Source organism: Lolium perenne, chromosome 2, assembly GCF_019359855.2.
Source record: "Lolium perenne isolate Kyuss_39 chromosome 2, Kyuss_2.0, whole genome shotgun sequence".
NCBI lineage: Eukaryota > Viridiplantae > Streptophyta > Magnoliopsida > Poales > Poaceae > Lolium > Lolium perenne.
This window is the reverse complement of record NC_067245.2, coordinates 58355783-58372971: the sequence shown is the minus strand read 5'-3', so window position 1 is coordinate 58372971 and position 17189 is coordinate 58355783. Positions and strand designations below refer to the sequence as shown.

The following is a 17189-nucleotide window of genomic DNA, read 5'->3' as shown; positions in this document are numbered from 1 at the left end:
ATCACAATCATAAACTACGCCAAGTACTACATGATGCACACACTGCCACCTTTACACCATGCAGGAGGAATAGAGTACTTTAATAACATCACTAGAGTAGCACATAAATGAATTGTGATACAAAACTCATATGAATCTCAATCATGTAAAGCAGCTCATGAGATTATTGTATTGAGGTACATAGGAGAGAGATTAACCACATAGCTACCGGTATAGCCCCGAGCCTCGATGGAGAACTACTCCCTCCTCATGGGAGACAGCAGCGTTGATGAAGATGGCGGTGGTGTCGATGGAGAAGCCTTCCGGGGGCACTTCCCCGTCCCGACGGCGTGCCGGAACAGAGACTCCTGTCCCCCAGATCTTGGCTTCGTGATGGCGGCGGCTCTGGAAGGTTTCTCGTACCGTGGCTTTTCCGTATCGAAGTTTTAGGTCAGGGACCTTTTTATAGGCGAAGAGGCGGCGTCAGAGGGTCGAAGAGGCGGTGAGATGATAGGGCGGCGCGGCCAGGGCCTGGGCCGCACCGGCCTACCTCCTGGGCCCACCAGGGCTCCCCTCTGGCGACTCTCGGGTGTTCTGGATGCTTCCGGGGATTCTAAGATGCTGGGCGTTGATTTCGTCCGATTCCGAGAATATTTCCTTACTAGGATTTCTGAAACCAAAAACAGCAGAAAACAACAACTGGCCCTTCGGCATCTCGTCAATAGGTTAGTTTCGGAAAACGCATAATTATGACATAAAGTATGCATAAAACATGTAGATATCATCAATAATGTGGCATGGAACATAAGAAATTATCGATACGTCGGAGACGTATCAGCATCCCCAAGCTTAGTTTCTGCTCGTCCCGAGCAGGTAAACGATAACAAAGATAATTTCTGGAGTGACATGCCATCATAACCTTGATCATACTATTGTAAACACATGTAATGAATGCAGCGATCAAAACAATGGTAAATGACATGAGTAAACAAATGAATCATATAGCAAAGACTTTTCATGAATAGTACTTCAAGACAAGCATCAATAAGTCTTGCATAAGAGTTAACTCATAAAGCAATAATTCATAGTAGAGGTATTGAAGCAACACAAAGGAAGATTAAGTTTCAGCGGTTGCTTTCAACTTGTAACATGTATATCTCATGGATAGTTATCAATGCAAAGCAGTATAACAAGTGCAATATGCAAGTATGTAAGAATCAATGCACAGTTCACACAAGTGTTTGCTTCTTGAGATGGAGAGAAATAGGTGAACTGACTCAACATAAAAGTAAAAGAATGGCCCTTCGCAGAGGGAAGCATTGATTGCTATATTTGTTCTAGAGCTTTGATTTTGAAAACAAGAAACAATTTTGTCAACGGTAGTAATAAAGCATGTGTTATGTAGATTATATCTTACAAGTTGCAAGCCTCATGCATAGTATACTAATAGTGCCCGCACCTTGTCCTAATTAGCTTGGATTACCGGGATTATCGCAATGCACATGTTTTAACCAAGTGTCACAAAGGGGTACCTCTATGCCGCCTGTACAAAGGTCTAAGGAGAAAGCTCGCATTGGATTTCTCGCTATTGATTATTCTCAACTTAGACATCCATACCGGGACAACATAGACAACAGATAATGGACTCCTCTTTAATGCATAAGCATGTAGCAACAATTAATTTTCTCATATGAGATTGAGGATATTTGTCCAAAACTGAAACTTCCACCATGAATCATGGCTTTAGTTAGCGGCCCAATGTTCTTCTCTAACATTATGCATGCTCTAACCATTAAATGAGTGGTAAATCTCCCTTACTTCAGACAAGACGGACATGCATAGCAACTCACATGATATTCAACAAAGAGTAGTTGATGGCGTCCCCATGAACATGGTTATCGCACACCAAGCAACTTAATAAGAGATAAAGTGCATAAGTACATATTCATTACCACAATAGTTTTTAGGCTATTTGTCCCATGAGCTATATATTGTAAAGGTAAAGGATAGAAATTTAAAGGTAGCACTCAAGCAATTTACTTTGGAATGGCGGAGAAATACCATGTAGTAGGTAGGTATGGTGGACACAAATGGCATAGTGGTTGGCTCAAGTATTTTGGATGCATGAGAAGTATTCCCTCTCGATACAAGGCTTAGGCTAGCAAGGTTTATTTGAAACAAACACAAGGATGAACCGGTGCAGCAAAACTCACATAAAAGACATATTGTAAACATTATAAGACTCTACACCGTCTTCCTTGTTGTTCAAACTCTTTACTAGAAATTATCTAGACCTTAGAGAGACCAATTATGCAAACCAAATTTTAGCAAGCTCTATGTATTTCTTCATTAATAGGTGCAAAGTTTATGATGCAAGAGCTTAAACATGAGCACAAAAATTGCCAAGTATCACATTGTTCAAGATATTATACCAATTACTACATGTAGCATTTCTCGTTTCCAACCATATAACAATTAACGAAGCAGTTTCAACCTTCGCCATGAATATTATGAGCTAAGAACACATGTGTTCATATGAACCAGCGGATCGTGTCTCTCTCCCACACAAGCATTTATTCAAACAAAAACAAAAACAAAAACAAACAGATGCTCCAAGTAAAGTACATAAGATGTGATAGAATAAAAATATAGTTTCAAGAGAAGGAACCTGATAATTTGTCGATGAAGAAGGGGATGCCTTGGGCATCCCCAAGCTTAGATGCTTGAGTCTTCTTGAAATATGCAGGGATGAACCACCGGGGCATCCCCAAGCTTAGAGCTTTCACTCTTCTTGATCACCTTGTATCATCCTCCTCTCTTGACCCTTGAAAACTTCCTCCACACCAAACTCAAAACAACTCATTAGAGGGTTAGTGCATAATCAAAAACTCATATGTTCAGAGGTGACACAATCATTCTTAACACTTATGGACATTGCTCAAAGCTACTGGAAGTTAATGGAACAAAGAAATCCATCCCACATAGCAAAAGTAGCAATGCAAAATAAAAGGCACAATCTGTCAAAACAGAACAGTCCGTAAAGATGAATTTTATTAAGGCACCAGACTTGCTCAAATGAAAATGCTCAAATTTAATGAAAGTTGCGTACATATCTGAGGATCACTCACGTAAATTGGCATAATTTTCTGAGTTACCTACAGAGAATTCAGCCCAGATTCGTGACAGACAGAAATCTGTTTCTGCGCAGTAATCCAAATCTAGTATCAACCTTTCTATCAAAGACTTTACTTGGCACAACAATGCAACAAAATAAAGATAAGGAGAGGTTGTTACAGTAGTAACAACTTCCAAGACACAAATATAAAACAAAATACTGTAGCAAATTAAACACATGGGTTATCTCCCAAGAAGTTCTTTCTTTATAGCCATTAAGATGGGCTCAATAGTTTTAATGATGCACTCGCAAGAAATAGTATTTGAAACAAAAGAGAGCATCAAGAGGCAAATTAAAAACACATTTAAGCCTAACATGCTTCCTATGAAAAGGAATCTTGTAAATAAACAAGTTCATGAAGAGCAAAGTAACAAGCATAGGAAGATAAAACAAGTGTAGCTTCAAAAATTTCAGCTCATAGAGAGGTGTTTTAATAACATGAAAATTTCTACCACCATATTTTCCTCTCTCATAATAATATCCAGTAGCATCATGAGCAAACTCAACAATATAACTATCAAATGAAACATTCTTATCATGAGTCTCATGCATAAAATTATTACTCCCAACATAAGCATAGTCATTCTTATTAATTGTACTGGGAGCAAATTCAACAAAGTAGCTATCATTATTATTCTCATCATCAAATATAGGAGGCATATTGTAATCATAATCAAATTTATCCTCCATAACAGGTGGCACCAAAAGACTACTATCATTATAATCATCATATATGGGAGGCATATCATAATCAACATAAACTTCCTCCTCAATACCCGGAGGGCTAAAGAGATCATTTTCATCAAAACCGACCTCCCCAAGCTTAGAATTTTCCATAGCATTAGCAACAATAGTGTTCAAAGCATTCATATTAATAACATTCCCATTAGCATGCATATAAAGTTCCATGGGTTTTTTAATTCTCTCTTCAAACACATCATGTCCTAATTCAAGATAAAGTTCATAAAGATCTCTCATATTTTTGTTGTCTTCCATTATGCTTAACTAGTGTAAACAAGAAACAAAAAGATGCAATTGCAGGATCTAAAGGAAATAGCTTCGAGCACAAACACAATGGCGCCAGAAAAGTACTGTTACCTGGAACCGGAGTATGAGTGCCTTTTACCTTTCCTCCCCGGCAACGGCGCCAGAAAAGTGCTTGATGTCTACGGGAGCTTCTATTCTTGTAGACAGTGTTGGGCCTCCAAGAGCAGAGGTTTGTAGAACAGCAGCAAGTTTCCCTTAAGTGGATCACCCAAGGTTTATCGATCTCAGGGAGGAAGAGGTCAAAGATATCCCTCTCATGCAACCCTGCAACCACAAAGCAAGAAGTCTCTTGTGTCCCCAACACACTAATAGGTGCACTAGTTCGGCGAAGAGATAGTGAAATACAGGTGGTATGAATAAGTATGAGCAGTAGCAACAGCGCCAGAAAAGTGCTTGCTGGCGTGTAGTTGATGGTGGTAATATTGCGGCGATGAGAAACGCAAAGAAACAAGAAACAAGCAGCGATAGCAGTATTTAGGAACAAGGCCTAGGGATCATACTTTCACTAGTGGACACTCTCAACATTGATCACATAACAGAATAAATAGATAGATGCTAGACTCTACACCCTCTTGTTGGATGATGAACACCACTAATTGTGTAGGATTACACGAACCCTCAATGCCGGAGTTAACAAGCTCCACAATATTCGATATTCATGTTTAAATAACCTTAGAGTGCAAGATAGATCAACATAACCAAATAGATCACATCAATACCATCATAGTAATAGTTAACTTCATAATCTACAAGAGATCACAATCATAAACTACGCCAAGTACTACATGATGCACACACTGCCACCTTTACACCATGCAGGAGGAATAGAGTACTTTAATAACATCACTAGAGTAGCACATAGATGAATTGTGATACAAAACTCATATGAATCTCAATCATGTAAAGCAGCTCATGAGATTATTGTATTGAGGTACATAGGAGAGAGATTAACCACATAGCTACCGGTACAGCCCCGAGCCTCGATGGAGAACTACTCCCTCCTCATGGGAGACAGTAGCGTTGATGAAGATGGCGGTGGTGTCGATGGAGAAGCCTTCCGGGGGCACTTCCCCGTCCCGGCGGCGTGCCGGAACAGAGACTCCTGTCCCCCAGATCTTGGCTTCGCGATGGCGGCGGCTCTGGAAGGTTTCTCGTACCGTGGCTTTTCCGTATCGAAGTTTTAGGTCAGGGACCTTTTTATAGGCGAAGAGGCGGCGTCAGAGGGTCGAAGAGGCGGTGAGATGATAGGGCGGCGCGGCCAGGGCTTGGGCCGCGCCGGCCTACCTCCTGGGCCCACCAGGGCTCCCCTCTGGCGACTCTCGGGTGTTCTGGATGCTTCCGGGGATTCTAAGATGCTGGGCGTTGATTTCGTCCGATTCCGAGAATATTTCCTTACTAGGATTTCTGAAACCAAAAACAGCAGAAAACAACAACTGGCCCTTCGGCATCTCGTCAATAGGTTAGTTCCGGAAAACGCATAATTATGACATAAAGTATGCATAAAACATGTAGATATCATCAATAATGTGGCATGGAACATAAGAAATTATCGATACGTCAGAGACGTATCAACCCACTTGCAGTTGCGGTTGGTGTGAGTGGACTTCCCCGTGACCGGATCCAGGTGGGCCAGGCAAGGCATGTCTCTGTACTCCTCGTAGGTTTGCGGGGCGCGGGATCCGGCAGCTGTGACCTTAGTGCCATGCTGCTGGCCCCTGCCGGCTCCGCCTCGACGGCCGCGTCCTCTTCCGCCTCCTGGACCTCCGCGTTGGAACGCCATGGCGACCATCTCGGATCCGCCACTCTTCTGGTCATCAGGGTTTTTGCGCTTGTGGCTACTGCTATTGCCGTTATCACGGTTCTTCTTTTGTTGATGTAGGGGGATTGCTGTAGCTGCGAGATCTCCGCTTGCGTCATCATCGGCAGCAGTGTGATCACTGGCAATGGAGATCATTTCATCCAAAGTCAGATTATTTGCGTTAGCCAAACAAGTGTGCTTATGCCTCAGCAATCCTCCTCTCTGCAGTCCACCAATAAAGGCGTACATAGCGGTGGTGTGGTCGACATTTTCGCACTCGTTCCTGCATGCCAACCATCGTGTGAGGAAGTGTCTCGAGGATTCTCCTTTCTTCTGAATACATGCCTGTAAGTCGCTTGCTGTGGCAGGTCTTTTGTAGGTGCCCCTGAAGTGTTTCTCAAAGGCGGTCTTCAAGTCAAACCAGCAAAAGATGGAGTTCTTCTCGAGGTCGCTGAGCCAGATCCGGGCTGGACCTACAAGGTACAGCTGGAGCATGCGGCAGGCGATATTAGGGGTTCCTCCGGCAAAGGTTACTGCATTGTAGTAATCCTCTATCCAGGTATCCGGCCTTTCGGTGCCATCATAATGCTTCAGGTTTCCGGGTAGCTTGAGGTTCATCATTGGCTTTGGTTCCTCTCGAATCATTCTGCCGAAGCACTTCGGTCCGACGTAATCAGTTCTGTATTCGTTGAGGTGTTCCCGCGCGTCACGCGAGCCGTGGCGAGGAGAATGTGAGCGAGAGCGAGATCTCCGGCCGCCGCTTCCGCGTCCACCTCCACCGCCACCGCTAGGTGGTGGTGAGGGAGACCTGCGAGGGGGCCGATCCGACTTTTTTCTTCCGCCATCAGATTCTCCTCGCCCCTCCCGATGCTGGCTCCGGCTTCTGTGGCTGCCTTCGCCTTGGCGCTGGCTGCCATGGTCGTTTCGGTTCCGGCGTGGCTCCGGTTCGCGGTCTTCGTTCCGACTCCTCCTAGGCTCGGGCTCACGATCGTTGTGCTGGCTCCGGCGGGGTTCCGGCGTACGCTCCCTGTTCCTGTTTCTTGAGGGCAGCACGTTGTCGCGGATGATGATTCCACCATGCCCATGGGGCCTGATGTTTCCGGCTGGACTACGGCGGCGAGGGGGACGCGGGTGTCCGTTAGGCGGAGGAGAGGGATTGCGGTACTTGTCCCTGCTGGAGTACATTGCATCCTTTCCCTTTTTCGGATCTGACGGAGGTGTCCTTGACGGTACTGGGATTGGATTTGGGTGTTCTCTGGTTTTCCTTCTGCGTTCCGAGGATCCGGTTCGCGATTCGTCATCTCGATGGCGATTGTCGTAGGCATCCTTCTGCGTAGTGGAGATGCGAAGTGTCTGCCTTGCTCTGCTGCTTCATTGCTGAAGTGACGAGCGTACGGACGTAGTCGAGGTCGACCTCTTCGTCCCTTTTCTTTAAGATCTCCGCAGCCTTCTTCATATTGTCCTTCGGAGTGGCGTACGGCTGCTGCTCAGTCGGAGTTGCGAAGGTAATCTTACGGGGAGCTATCAACTCTCACCGGACTCTTTCGACCTCCTGATGAGCCTCAACGATCTTGTCCTCCCAATGCTTCCGGAGTTCCTTGACCTTTGCCAGTCCTTCGTCAACCTCCTGCTCGCGCTGGATGAAATCTTCCACAAAAACTGCGGCGTGCTTCCTTTCATCAAGCATTGCAGCTGCAGTATCGGCGAACTTCTTGGCTGTGGCCAGCATGTCCAGTCTTTTGGCTTCTAGCGCTTCTGCGTCTTCGGGAGTGATGGGTTTGTTAAGAATATCCGAGCGATAAATTGCATCCATGCCTGCTTGTGCAACCATCTCCTCCGGTGTCAGGAGGTCCTCGGAGGAGGGCTCCTTGCGCGGTCGTTCCCGCGACATTGGAGATCCTTGACGGGATGGTTGGGGGTCGGATGGGGTGTTTTCGCCTTCTGATTCAGGTTGTCCCAGCGCCGCCACGGTCGCGAGTACCTCTTTAGGCTGGGCGGATTCAACCTCAGGCTGGTCACCGAACCCGTATTCCCCTAGCTTGCGGTTGAACTCTTCAGTATCCATGGAGGGGGTATCCCCGGAAATCGGGCTTAGGTTGCCCAAAATCGACTCTTCGGCCGGAGTTCCGCTTTCTCCGACAGGCTCGACCTGATCCGGGGCAGCGTCGTTTTCCGGTGCCTCGACCTGCTCGGGACCAGCTCCGGCTTCTTGAGGGGCGGTTCCGGCGGTATGGGCCAAGAAGTGTACGAAGTGACACCTCTGCTTCTCTAACACCTGGGAGACCCAGGCGGATCTGCATTGGTCTTCCACCGTTATTTCCTGCTCAGGGGCGGATTGGGTGGGTTTTGAAATTTCCAGATCCAAGGCGGAATCTTCCTTGGGAAGCTCCTGCATCTCAGATCAGATCTTCGCGACTGCGTCCAGCTCAGCGGCGGTCGCGTCTGCGTTACTTACCAGCGGGTTTCCGTCGGAATCGACAGTTTCCCCGATGAAGATGTGTATGCCACCAACTGGGACGATGGAGAGCTTGACGGGGTTTGTCTTAGCCGGAATCCAGCACTCATCCGGAGGGACGAACGGTAGATTTCCGGCGTAAAGGACGCGCCCCACAGCGATGGTGTCGTCGAAGCTTCCCATGGCGGAACCCTCCCGGTTCCGGCCTCCAGACGCTGCAGGCCCCACGGTGGGCGCCAACTGTCGTTGCCTAATCGACGATACCTCGGAGGAGGGATCCTCACGAGGGGAAGAAGAAGTAGGGGCCATAGGGCGGAGTGCACACGGGACGGTGGTACGCGATTTACCCAGCTTTGGAACACCTGCACGATGACAGGGCCTACTGCTGCTTGTCTGGAATTATCTGGGCGCTTTCGCGTTGTTACAATGAGTTGTGGTTGTGCCTCTAGGGCTCCCGAGATCCGGCTTATAAAGGCGCACGGATCTAGGGTTTACATGGAGAGTCCTAGCCGGATACAGGTTGCCTAACTACGGTACAATGTCTTGTCGTGCACGTTAAGGATCCGCCTTCCCATCTATGTCGTACCGGATCCGGGTTCCTTACTGGGCCTTCATGGATCCGGGTTCCTCCTTAAGGTCGGTCGGATCCGGCTCCCTCTGCCTGGCCGGACTTCATCCGCCAGGATCAACAGCAACTGGGCCGCCCGATGGGCCACATGCCACATCACCATCTGTGGGCCACCCGGGCTTGCCGGATCTAGGCACTGTCGATGGTACACCCATGAAGTATACCCACAACACATCTCTACCGACAAATTTAAGTGTTGGTTAGCATGGCAAACATGGCAGGGGTGAGCTACAGCAAAGTTAAATGCACTCGGGACAACAGTTATGTAATATCCCACATATTCCATATGTTACATAATAGGTGATAAGCAAACTATCTCGAGATGTATGAAGCATGATGCAACATCAGACATGGATGGCATATTTATGTTCCCCTCATTTTTCTGAACAATTTTTATATATAACACTTTTTATTTGGAGCTACCAATTAAAAGTTATTAACAAACTAGCTAAATACCCGTGCGTTGCTACGGGCAAAGTTTCATAACTACTTTGTTATGTCATTATTGTAGCCGGACTTTTTGGCAATGCCAATATTGCCTTGATTTATGTTCGGAGAACGCTAGAATCACCCGGGGGATCGCTTGCATTTGTTCCTCCGTGTCGCGCGCGTGACACGCGTCACTCCAGCATGTGTGGATACTGGACAACGTGGGTGGGCCCCCTCCCAAGCCTTATCATGTCGTTGTCTTGTACCTAGCGATTCCCCAACCAAAACAAGACTTCTCTCTACCGCAAGCCCCGGCGCCACGCCACACACCGTCGATGTGCCTCCTCCCCGCCATCCGGCGAGCACTCCGTGCAACCTCCTCCGGCTGCCACATCCGCGAACGCGTCGCCTCGCCGCTGGCCTCCAACTCCTCGAGCACGCCGCCCCCAATCCCTCCATCTCCCGCCTCCTCAAGGCGCTGCTGCGCGAGGCACCGCCGTTGCTACAAATCCCGTCGCTACCCCGCGCTTATCTCGTCAAGACGGTCGCCGCCATGAATATGCTCCAGACAAGGATGGTAGGGAGAGGCTGTTGCTGCCATCGGCGAAGCCGATTTCTACCCGCGGCAGCCGCCTTGCTACAAAGGCTGAACGACCTTGCTGCAAGGTGTTAGCGGCGAAGGTGGTTGCTGCGACCGGTCTCGCTACAAAGAGCGGTCGGTCTTGGTACAAAGGGCAGCCCACCTTGTTCCAAGGCGGCTGCCGGTGTTGCTCCCAGTGGCGGAGGCGGTTGCTAACGGCGTTGTGCCAGCGTTGGCCGACCTTGCTACAAGGAGCTCAGGGCTTTGCTGCCACCGGCGGAGGTGGTTGCTACAGGCGGGCGGAGGTGGTTGCTTCCACCAGCGAGGAAGTTGTTGCAAGGGGCTGGTGGCCTTGCTCCAAAGGTTCATCGTGGTTGATGGGGAGGTGGTGGCGGGCGGTGGTGTTGCCGGCGAGAGCAACGATGGTGCTAGTGGCAGGCGGAAGTGCTACCAGCCCTTGCCGGAGATGCTGCGAGCGGCGACGGTACTGCTGCGAGCGGTGGTGGTACTGGGGGTGGCAGTTGTACTACGAGCGGCGGTGGAGGCGGGTGAGTTCCGGCGATTTTACTGCTACTGGTTGCAGTCCATGCAAACTATGGGGGCATGTCGATGGTAGGGTCCATCCATCTGGTGCGATTGGACAAACTGTTTCTGCACATGTTGATCAGATGGATGCAAGCACAGGGTTGACCCCGATCTAACGGCTATGGACTCGGGGATCAGGGATTTGATCCCCAGAGGACACTCAGCGCTTTCCTTTATGTTCCGCTACTCGGTGCCATGCAAAGAGAACCAGCGGAGTATGAAACGTGGTCAATAACATCATCATCTTTTTTTTGCAGCGGATGTCGTTGTGTTAGTCAAATTAGAAAATTTGTTCAATTGTGTTAAACTTCGATAAAATTGGCCGAAATTGTTTCTTCCACTTATAAAACCTTGAAATATACCAATATATTACAAGAACCGAAATTTGAAAGCTCGTGATAAATCGCATGCATTTGCTGTAGTAGATCACATACAGGATCTCCATGACCAATACGGCCTTGATCTGCCATGGTCGATGTCCACGCTATAACCACTCCACCGTATTGTATATGTGCATTTGTTTTGCAACCACTCCATGATCAATACGCCATGGCTGACCAGACTCGAGAGAGGAAACTTGCAATTTGTGTCTGTAGAAATACGGTGTGAGACAAGCCTTGTAGGGTTCAGGTCCTGCAGAGTACTTGTGTGCCGGTCTCGCTAGAGGAGATCAAGACGGACACGGAGATCGTGTTTTTTTATGTTGCCCCGGTGCATGCCTATTTGGATGGACGAGGAGGCCGCGAAGGTCGCTACGTATATATTGTTTTAAATTTTTCATTTGTGTGGATCGTGCACGTTTAGTTTTCTTGCAGCGCTGGTTCCTTGCGCAGCTATGCTGCATAGGCACGACAGCCTGCGTGTTGTCTTTAGAGTTCTAAATAAATGTAGACCAATAATTTCAATCAAACTTTATGTGAAACCGGATATACTACTTGGACACGGACGCCAAGTCCCTAACCCAGGTCCGATCGTGGTTTTTATTATTATTATGTAGGTAAGGTACCAAGGAAATATGTGTATTCAGAGATATTGGGCCTAGAATTTTCAGAAGACGTCGGGTCTAGAGAAAAAAACTTTGGCCCGTTTGTGACACCAGGCAGTCACCTATTGCAATTTAATAGTAAAGATTAGTGTTTATTATTTAAAATAGATAAACAACATTTTATTTTAAAAGAAAAAGGACCCGAAAACAAAGTCCTCTCCAGGGGAGGACTGTGGGTTGATTTAGAAAAGGTGCAGGGCGTTTTCTCGAAAATGGCAAGGGCAGGAACTGCGGGTTCATGAATCAAAATAGCAAGGGGGCTCGGTGCAAAGTTGCACAGATCTGAATCTGATGGGATTTTCTCACCGAAGGGAAACCTAGCCAGGTCGATGACGGATGGGGCCCGGTGGATGACGTGGCCGCTGAGCTGGCGAACCATGCGCGGCACGCACGGAAGGTGCTCGGCTGGTTGATGCCGCGCGCGGCGAGGGGAGTGGCGGTCACCGCGGCCGGACGGAGACGTGCGCGTGCGATGCAGATGACCCCAGGAAGCGCGCAGTTGGACGTCGCGCTTGCCTCGTCGGTGCGGACCAAGAGAGGTCAGCGCCAGGGGCTGGAAGTCGACGGAGAACCGCCGGTGACGTGGACCTGTGGCGGAGGAGCTCGGCATCAGCAACGGTAGGGAGAAGACGGGAGCAAAGAGTGTCTAGGAGCTGCGTCGGGATACCAGGATGCTCTAGGAGGGGTGGGCTTGGTCGCAGGAGGTCGAGGTTCGCCGGAATTTGGAGAAATCACCGACGGCCAGAGTTGGGGGAAGACGTCCTTGGAGACGATTGGAAGCGCCCCCGGACCGATTTAGGGCACCGGTGGAACGAGGACGATGAGGCGGTGATTCTGGTGGCCTTGGTTCGTCGAGCGATGGTCGGTAGCGACGGCGCCATGGTGGATCCGACGACGTCGCGCGGTGGTTTACAGAGAAAAGAAAGGGGAGAGAGAAGAGGGTGGCGGCGGCGTGAGGGAGGAGGAAAATAGGAGGTAGGCTAGGGTTTGCGGGGCGAGGAGATAATGAGAGGGGAGGGAGCAGGTGGTGGCGTGGTGGTCACAGAGGTGGAGCACGCCTCCTGCGTGCATGCTTTTGGAGAAGACGATAACGAGCGTCTCCATCGTGTGCGAAGGGGTACGGCTAAGGTGGGTTGGGCCGAAAGGAGAGAGTAGAGGTGGGCTTGGGCCGCGCCGGTGGAGGAGGGGAAGGAAAGAGGGGAGTTGGGCTAGGAAGGAAGAGAGGCCCAGGGGGCTGCAGCCTATCTAGCTAGGGTTAGGGTAGGTTTTATTTTTTTGGTTTTCTGGTTTTTCCCTTTTCCCTTTTGTTTTATTTTAGAAAAACTGTTTTTGCAAATTGATTTGAACCCATTCACTAAGGGTTGAATTTGAAAACAGAGGTGGATAAAATGATAAAATAAGAACAAAGTTTTATAGCAAGATAAAATAGTTTTGAATTAGGTTTTGTTAAATGAATAGAGAAGAGAAGGTTTATTATAAAAACCATATGAGAGGAAAAGAAAAAAAATTATGGTTTATTAAATAATTTTATTTTACCAAAACATGGATGATGTGATGCATATGTCATGATGATGCACAAGATAAAAAGAACAAGCAATTCTAATATGGGATGCTACCCGGGGCCGTTACAGATGCTCTCAGGTTGTTCTGAAGTCACACGATTGCAGATTGTGGTCTGTTTATTCTCAAATTGTTACATGTATGTTAAAAAAACTCATCAATATAAAGACCGTGCGTAAAAAAGGTACGAGAAAGGAGCCACGAGGACCAACAGAGGTCAGGTTGCGTGGCCCCCTCTTCTGGGCGCGTCACCTAGGCCCGTTTGGCCCTCGAGCACCATCTCGGACCCTCCTTTAAACATACGCCTTCGTTCGCTAAAAAACCTAACCCATATTCCCCCCGAAATTTATTGAGGGAGGTGAAAATCCTCTCCTACTCCGGGAGAGGGAAGATCTGCCGCACCGGTACCTCCGGTGAAGGGAAAATCGACGCCATCGTCATCACCACTCCTCCTTGACGTGGGGGGAGGCATCTCCATCAACATCTCCATCATCACCATCATCACCATCTACGGGATCGACTTCATCCCCCTTATAGTTTGTGTTTGATTGAACCCCGGATATTATTTTAGGAGCTAGTTGCATATTTATGATTGGTACTTTGCCTTTATTTGGTGGAGAGATTATACTTTCAGATTATGTTATAATCATTATGCCCCTAGTACATATCATGTTTGACACTTGTGAGTAGTTCTCCATGTTCTTGAGGGCATAAGATGATTTGGCTATGATTTTATATGATGTACAATGAGTATTTGGTCAAGTTTTTATCTTTTACATTGTTCTATGTTGGTTTTATGCGAACATCAACTGCATATTACTTCACCTTTATGGGCTCATAGGCCTGCACTTTAATGCAATGAATAGTGTTGGAAGGGACGGAATGACAGAAACTATTTTCCAATTTTTTGAGTTGCATTAGAAGGGTTTATGTCGGGGACCAATGGACTAATTGCTATCGTGGGACATTTATGTCTTAATGATTTCTATACTTGGTCCTGAAAATAGATCTAGGACCCATCATAAGGGGTGCATTTGCTCATATCTATGGCTGCACCTAATTTATGCTCCACCCCTAAGGGAATGAAACTTGACAAAATATTTACCATGTTGTGTAGAACTCTAAATGCTAGTAAATCCATGCCGCCCTCGGGAACACTTATCACATGTAAGCACACACATACAATCTTAAGCTTGTCCTCTTGCTGCATAGATGACTGAGCTTTCTCTCATTGAAAGCATTTACATATTGCTATTTACTTTTCGTACTTTAATTTATTGCAAACTATACACCCAAAATATTAAAACTACTGCATTTCTTATTAAGTTTTACTTGTCAAATGCGCTAACCAATACCTTCAAATCCCCGTAGGTTCGAAAACTTTTCTTATTAAAAAATACTACAATTGATCTATTGCACTTGGGAGCCAACACCAGGCGCTGGCGAGCGCAGGGGTGGGAACGCTGGACGCGTCGGGAAGGGCGGGAGACGCCGCGATGCCTCAAGAAGGTGCGCCATAATTCCACTCACCGCCCACTCTCCCCTTTCAGTCTCGCCCTCTCCTCTCCATTCTCTCTCCTCTCGTCACCGATGGTTCTACTACCGCCGGTAGATCAAAGACCACCGTGAGCAGGACTGAGGAGAGGCCATTCGGGAACACCATCTTTGTTGTTGTGTAGACGGCCTGCTTATTCTCCCGGGTAAAGCTCTGTGATGACGAGGGAAGTAAAACCCAAATTTATTGATTCGACACAAGGGGAGGTAAAGAATACTTATAAGCCTTAACAACTGAGTTGTCAATTCAGCTGCACCTGGAAAAACACTAGTAACAGGGGTGATGTGAAAGTAGCAGTAATATGAGAGCAATAGTAACAGTAACACAGCAGCAGTAGCAATAACACAGAGGCGATGGCACCAGAAAATAGTTGATACTACTTCCAATGACATATAGAACAAGTATATAATGATGAAAGATGGACCGGGGTTCCCAGCGATCTACACTAGTGGTAACTCTCCAATAACAAGTGTTGGGTGAACAAATTACAGTTGGGCAATTGATAGGATTGAAATAGCATTAAGACAGAACATCAAGATTATTAATCATGTAGGCATGTTTTCCATATATAGTCGTACGTGCTCGCAATGAGAAACTTGCACAACATCTTTTATCCTACCAGCCGGTGGCAGCCGGGCCTCTAGGAAATCTACTGGATATTAAGGTACTCCTTTTAATAGAGTACCGGAGCAAAGCATTAACACTCCGTGAAAACATGTGATCCTCACATCACCGCCATCCCCTCCGGTTGTCCCGATTTCTGTCACTTTGGGGCCTTTGGTTCCGGACGGTGACATGTGCATACAACTTGTAGATACAATCTAAGCAATAAGTATAGAGCTTAAATCTAAGATCATGCCACTCGGGCCCTAGTGACAAGCATTAAGCATAACAAAATTGCAGCAACAATAACTTCACAAACTTTATAGATAGACTAATCATAACGTATCATCCAACGGATCCCAACAAACACAACACCGATTACATCAGATGGATCTCAATCATGTAAGGCAGCTCATGAGATCATTGTATTGAAGTACATGGGATAGAGAGTACCAACTAGCTACTGCTAGAACCCGTAGTCCATGGGGGAACTACTCACGGAGCATGATGGAGGCGGTGGCGTTGATGGAGATGGCTTCCGGGGGCACTTCCCCGTCCCGGCAGGGTGCCGGAACAGAGACTTCTGTCCCCCAAATTGGAGTTTCGCGATGGCGGCGGCGCCCCTGGAGTCTTTCTGGAGTTTCGTCAATTGGTATCGCGTTTTTAGGTCGAAAGGGCTTATATAGGCGAAGAGACGGAGTCGGAGGGTGCCTGGGCCCCCCTCACAGTAGGCCGGCACGGCCAGGCCTGGGGCCGTGCCGCCATGTTGTGTGGTGGCCCCCTGGCCCCTCTCCGACTCTCCTTCGGTGTTCTGGATGCTTCCGGGAAAAATAAGATGTTGGGTCTTCGTTTCGTCGAATTCCGAGAATATTGCCCGAACAGCCTTTCTGGAACCAAAAACAGCAGAAAACAGGAACTGGCACTTCGGCATCTTGTTAATAGGTTAGTTCCGGAAAACGCGTAAAAACATTATAAAGTGCAAGCAAAACATGTAAGTATTGTCATAAAACAAGCATGGAACATCAGAAATTATAGATACATTGGAGACGTATCAGCATCCCCAAGCTTAGTTCCTACTCGTCCCCGAGTAGGTAAACGATAAAAAGATTAATTTCTGTAGTGACATGCTACTTACATAACCTTGATCATACTATTACAAAGCATATGAAATGAATGAAGTGACTCAAGGCAATGATCTATAGTTGCTAACAAATAGATAACATATAGCAAAACTTTTCATGAATAGTACTTTCAAGACAAGCATCAAAAAGTCTTGCATAAGAGTTAACTCATAAAGCAATAGATTCAAAGTAAAGGCATCGAAGCAACACAAAGGAAGATATAAGTTTCAGCGGTTGCTTTCAACTTTCAACATGCATATCTCATGGATAATTGTCAACATAAAGCAATATGATGAATGCAAATAAGCAAGTATGTAAGAATCAATGCACAGTTGACACAAGTGTTTGCTTCTAAGATGGAAGGAAGTAGGTAAACTGACTCAACATAAAAGTAAAAGAAAGGCCCTTCGAAGAGGGAAGCATCGATTGCTATATTTGTGCTAGAGCTTTTATTTTGAAAACATAGAGAGAGCATAAAAGTAAAGTTTTGAGAGGTGTTTGTTGTTGTCAACGAATGGTAATGGGCACTCTAACCCCCTTGCCAAACAAACCTTCAAAGAGCGGCTCCCATTTTATTTTATTTTTGGGTGGCACTCCTTCCAACCTTTCTTTCACAAACCATGGCTAAC

General features: G+C 47.1%; 1 protein-coding gene across 1 annotated transcript; it reads right to left on the bottom strand.

Annotated features, from left to right (window-relative positions):
• Window positions 1-4750: 4750 nt before the first annotated feature.
• LOC127322842 (uncharacterized) lies at window positions 4751-12750 on the bottom strand. The gene is made up of 2 exons (XM_051351251.2): window positions 12389-12750; window positions 4751-12309 (listed from the first exon to the last, which is right to left on the bottom strand). Exon 2 carries the CDS (start codon window positions 8392-8394, stop codon window positions 7531-7533), a length of 864 nt encoding a protein of 287 aa, XP_051207211.1. The 5' UTR covers window positions 8395-12309; window positions 12389-12750; the 3' UTR covers window positions 4751-7530.
• Between the last annotated feature and the right edge of the window lie 4439 nt (window positions 12751-17189).

Bases quoted from the DNA above. Each gene is read 5' to 3' on its own strand.
- LOC127322842 (XM_051351251.2), bottom strand. From the start codon at position 8,394: ATGCAGGAGCTTCCCAAGGAAGATTCCGCCTTGGATCTGGAAATTTCA.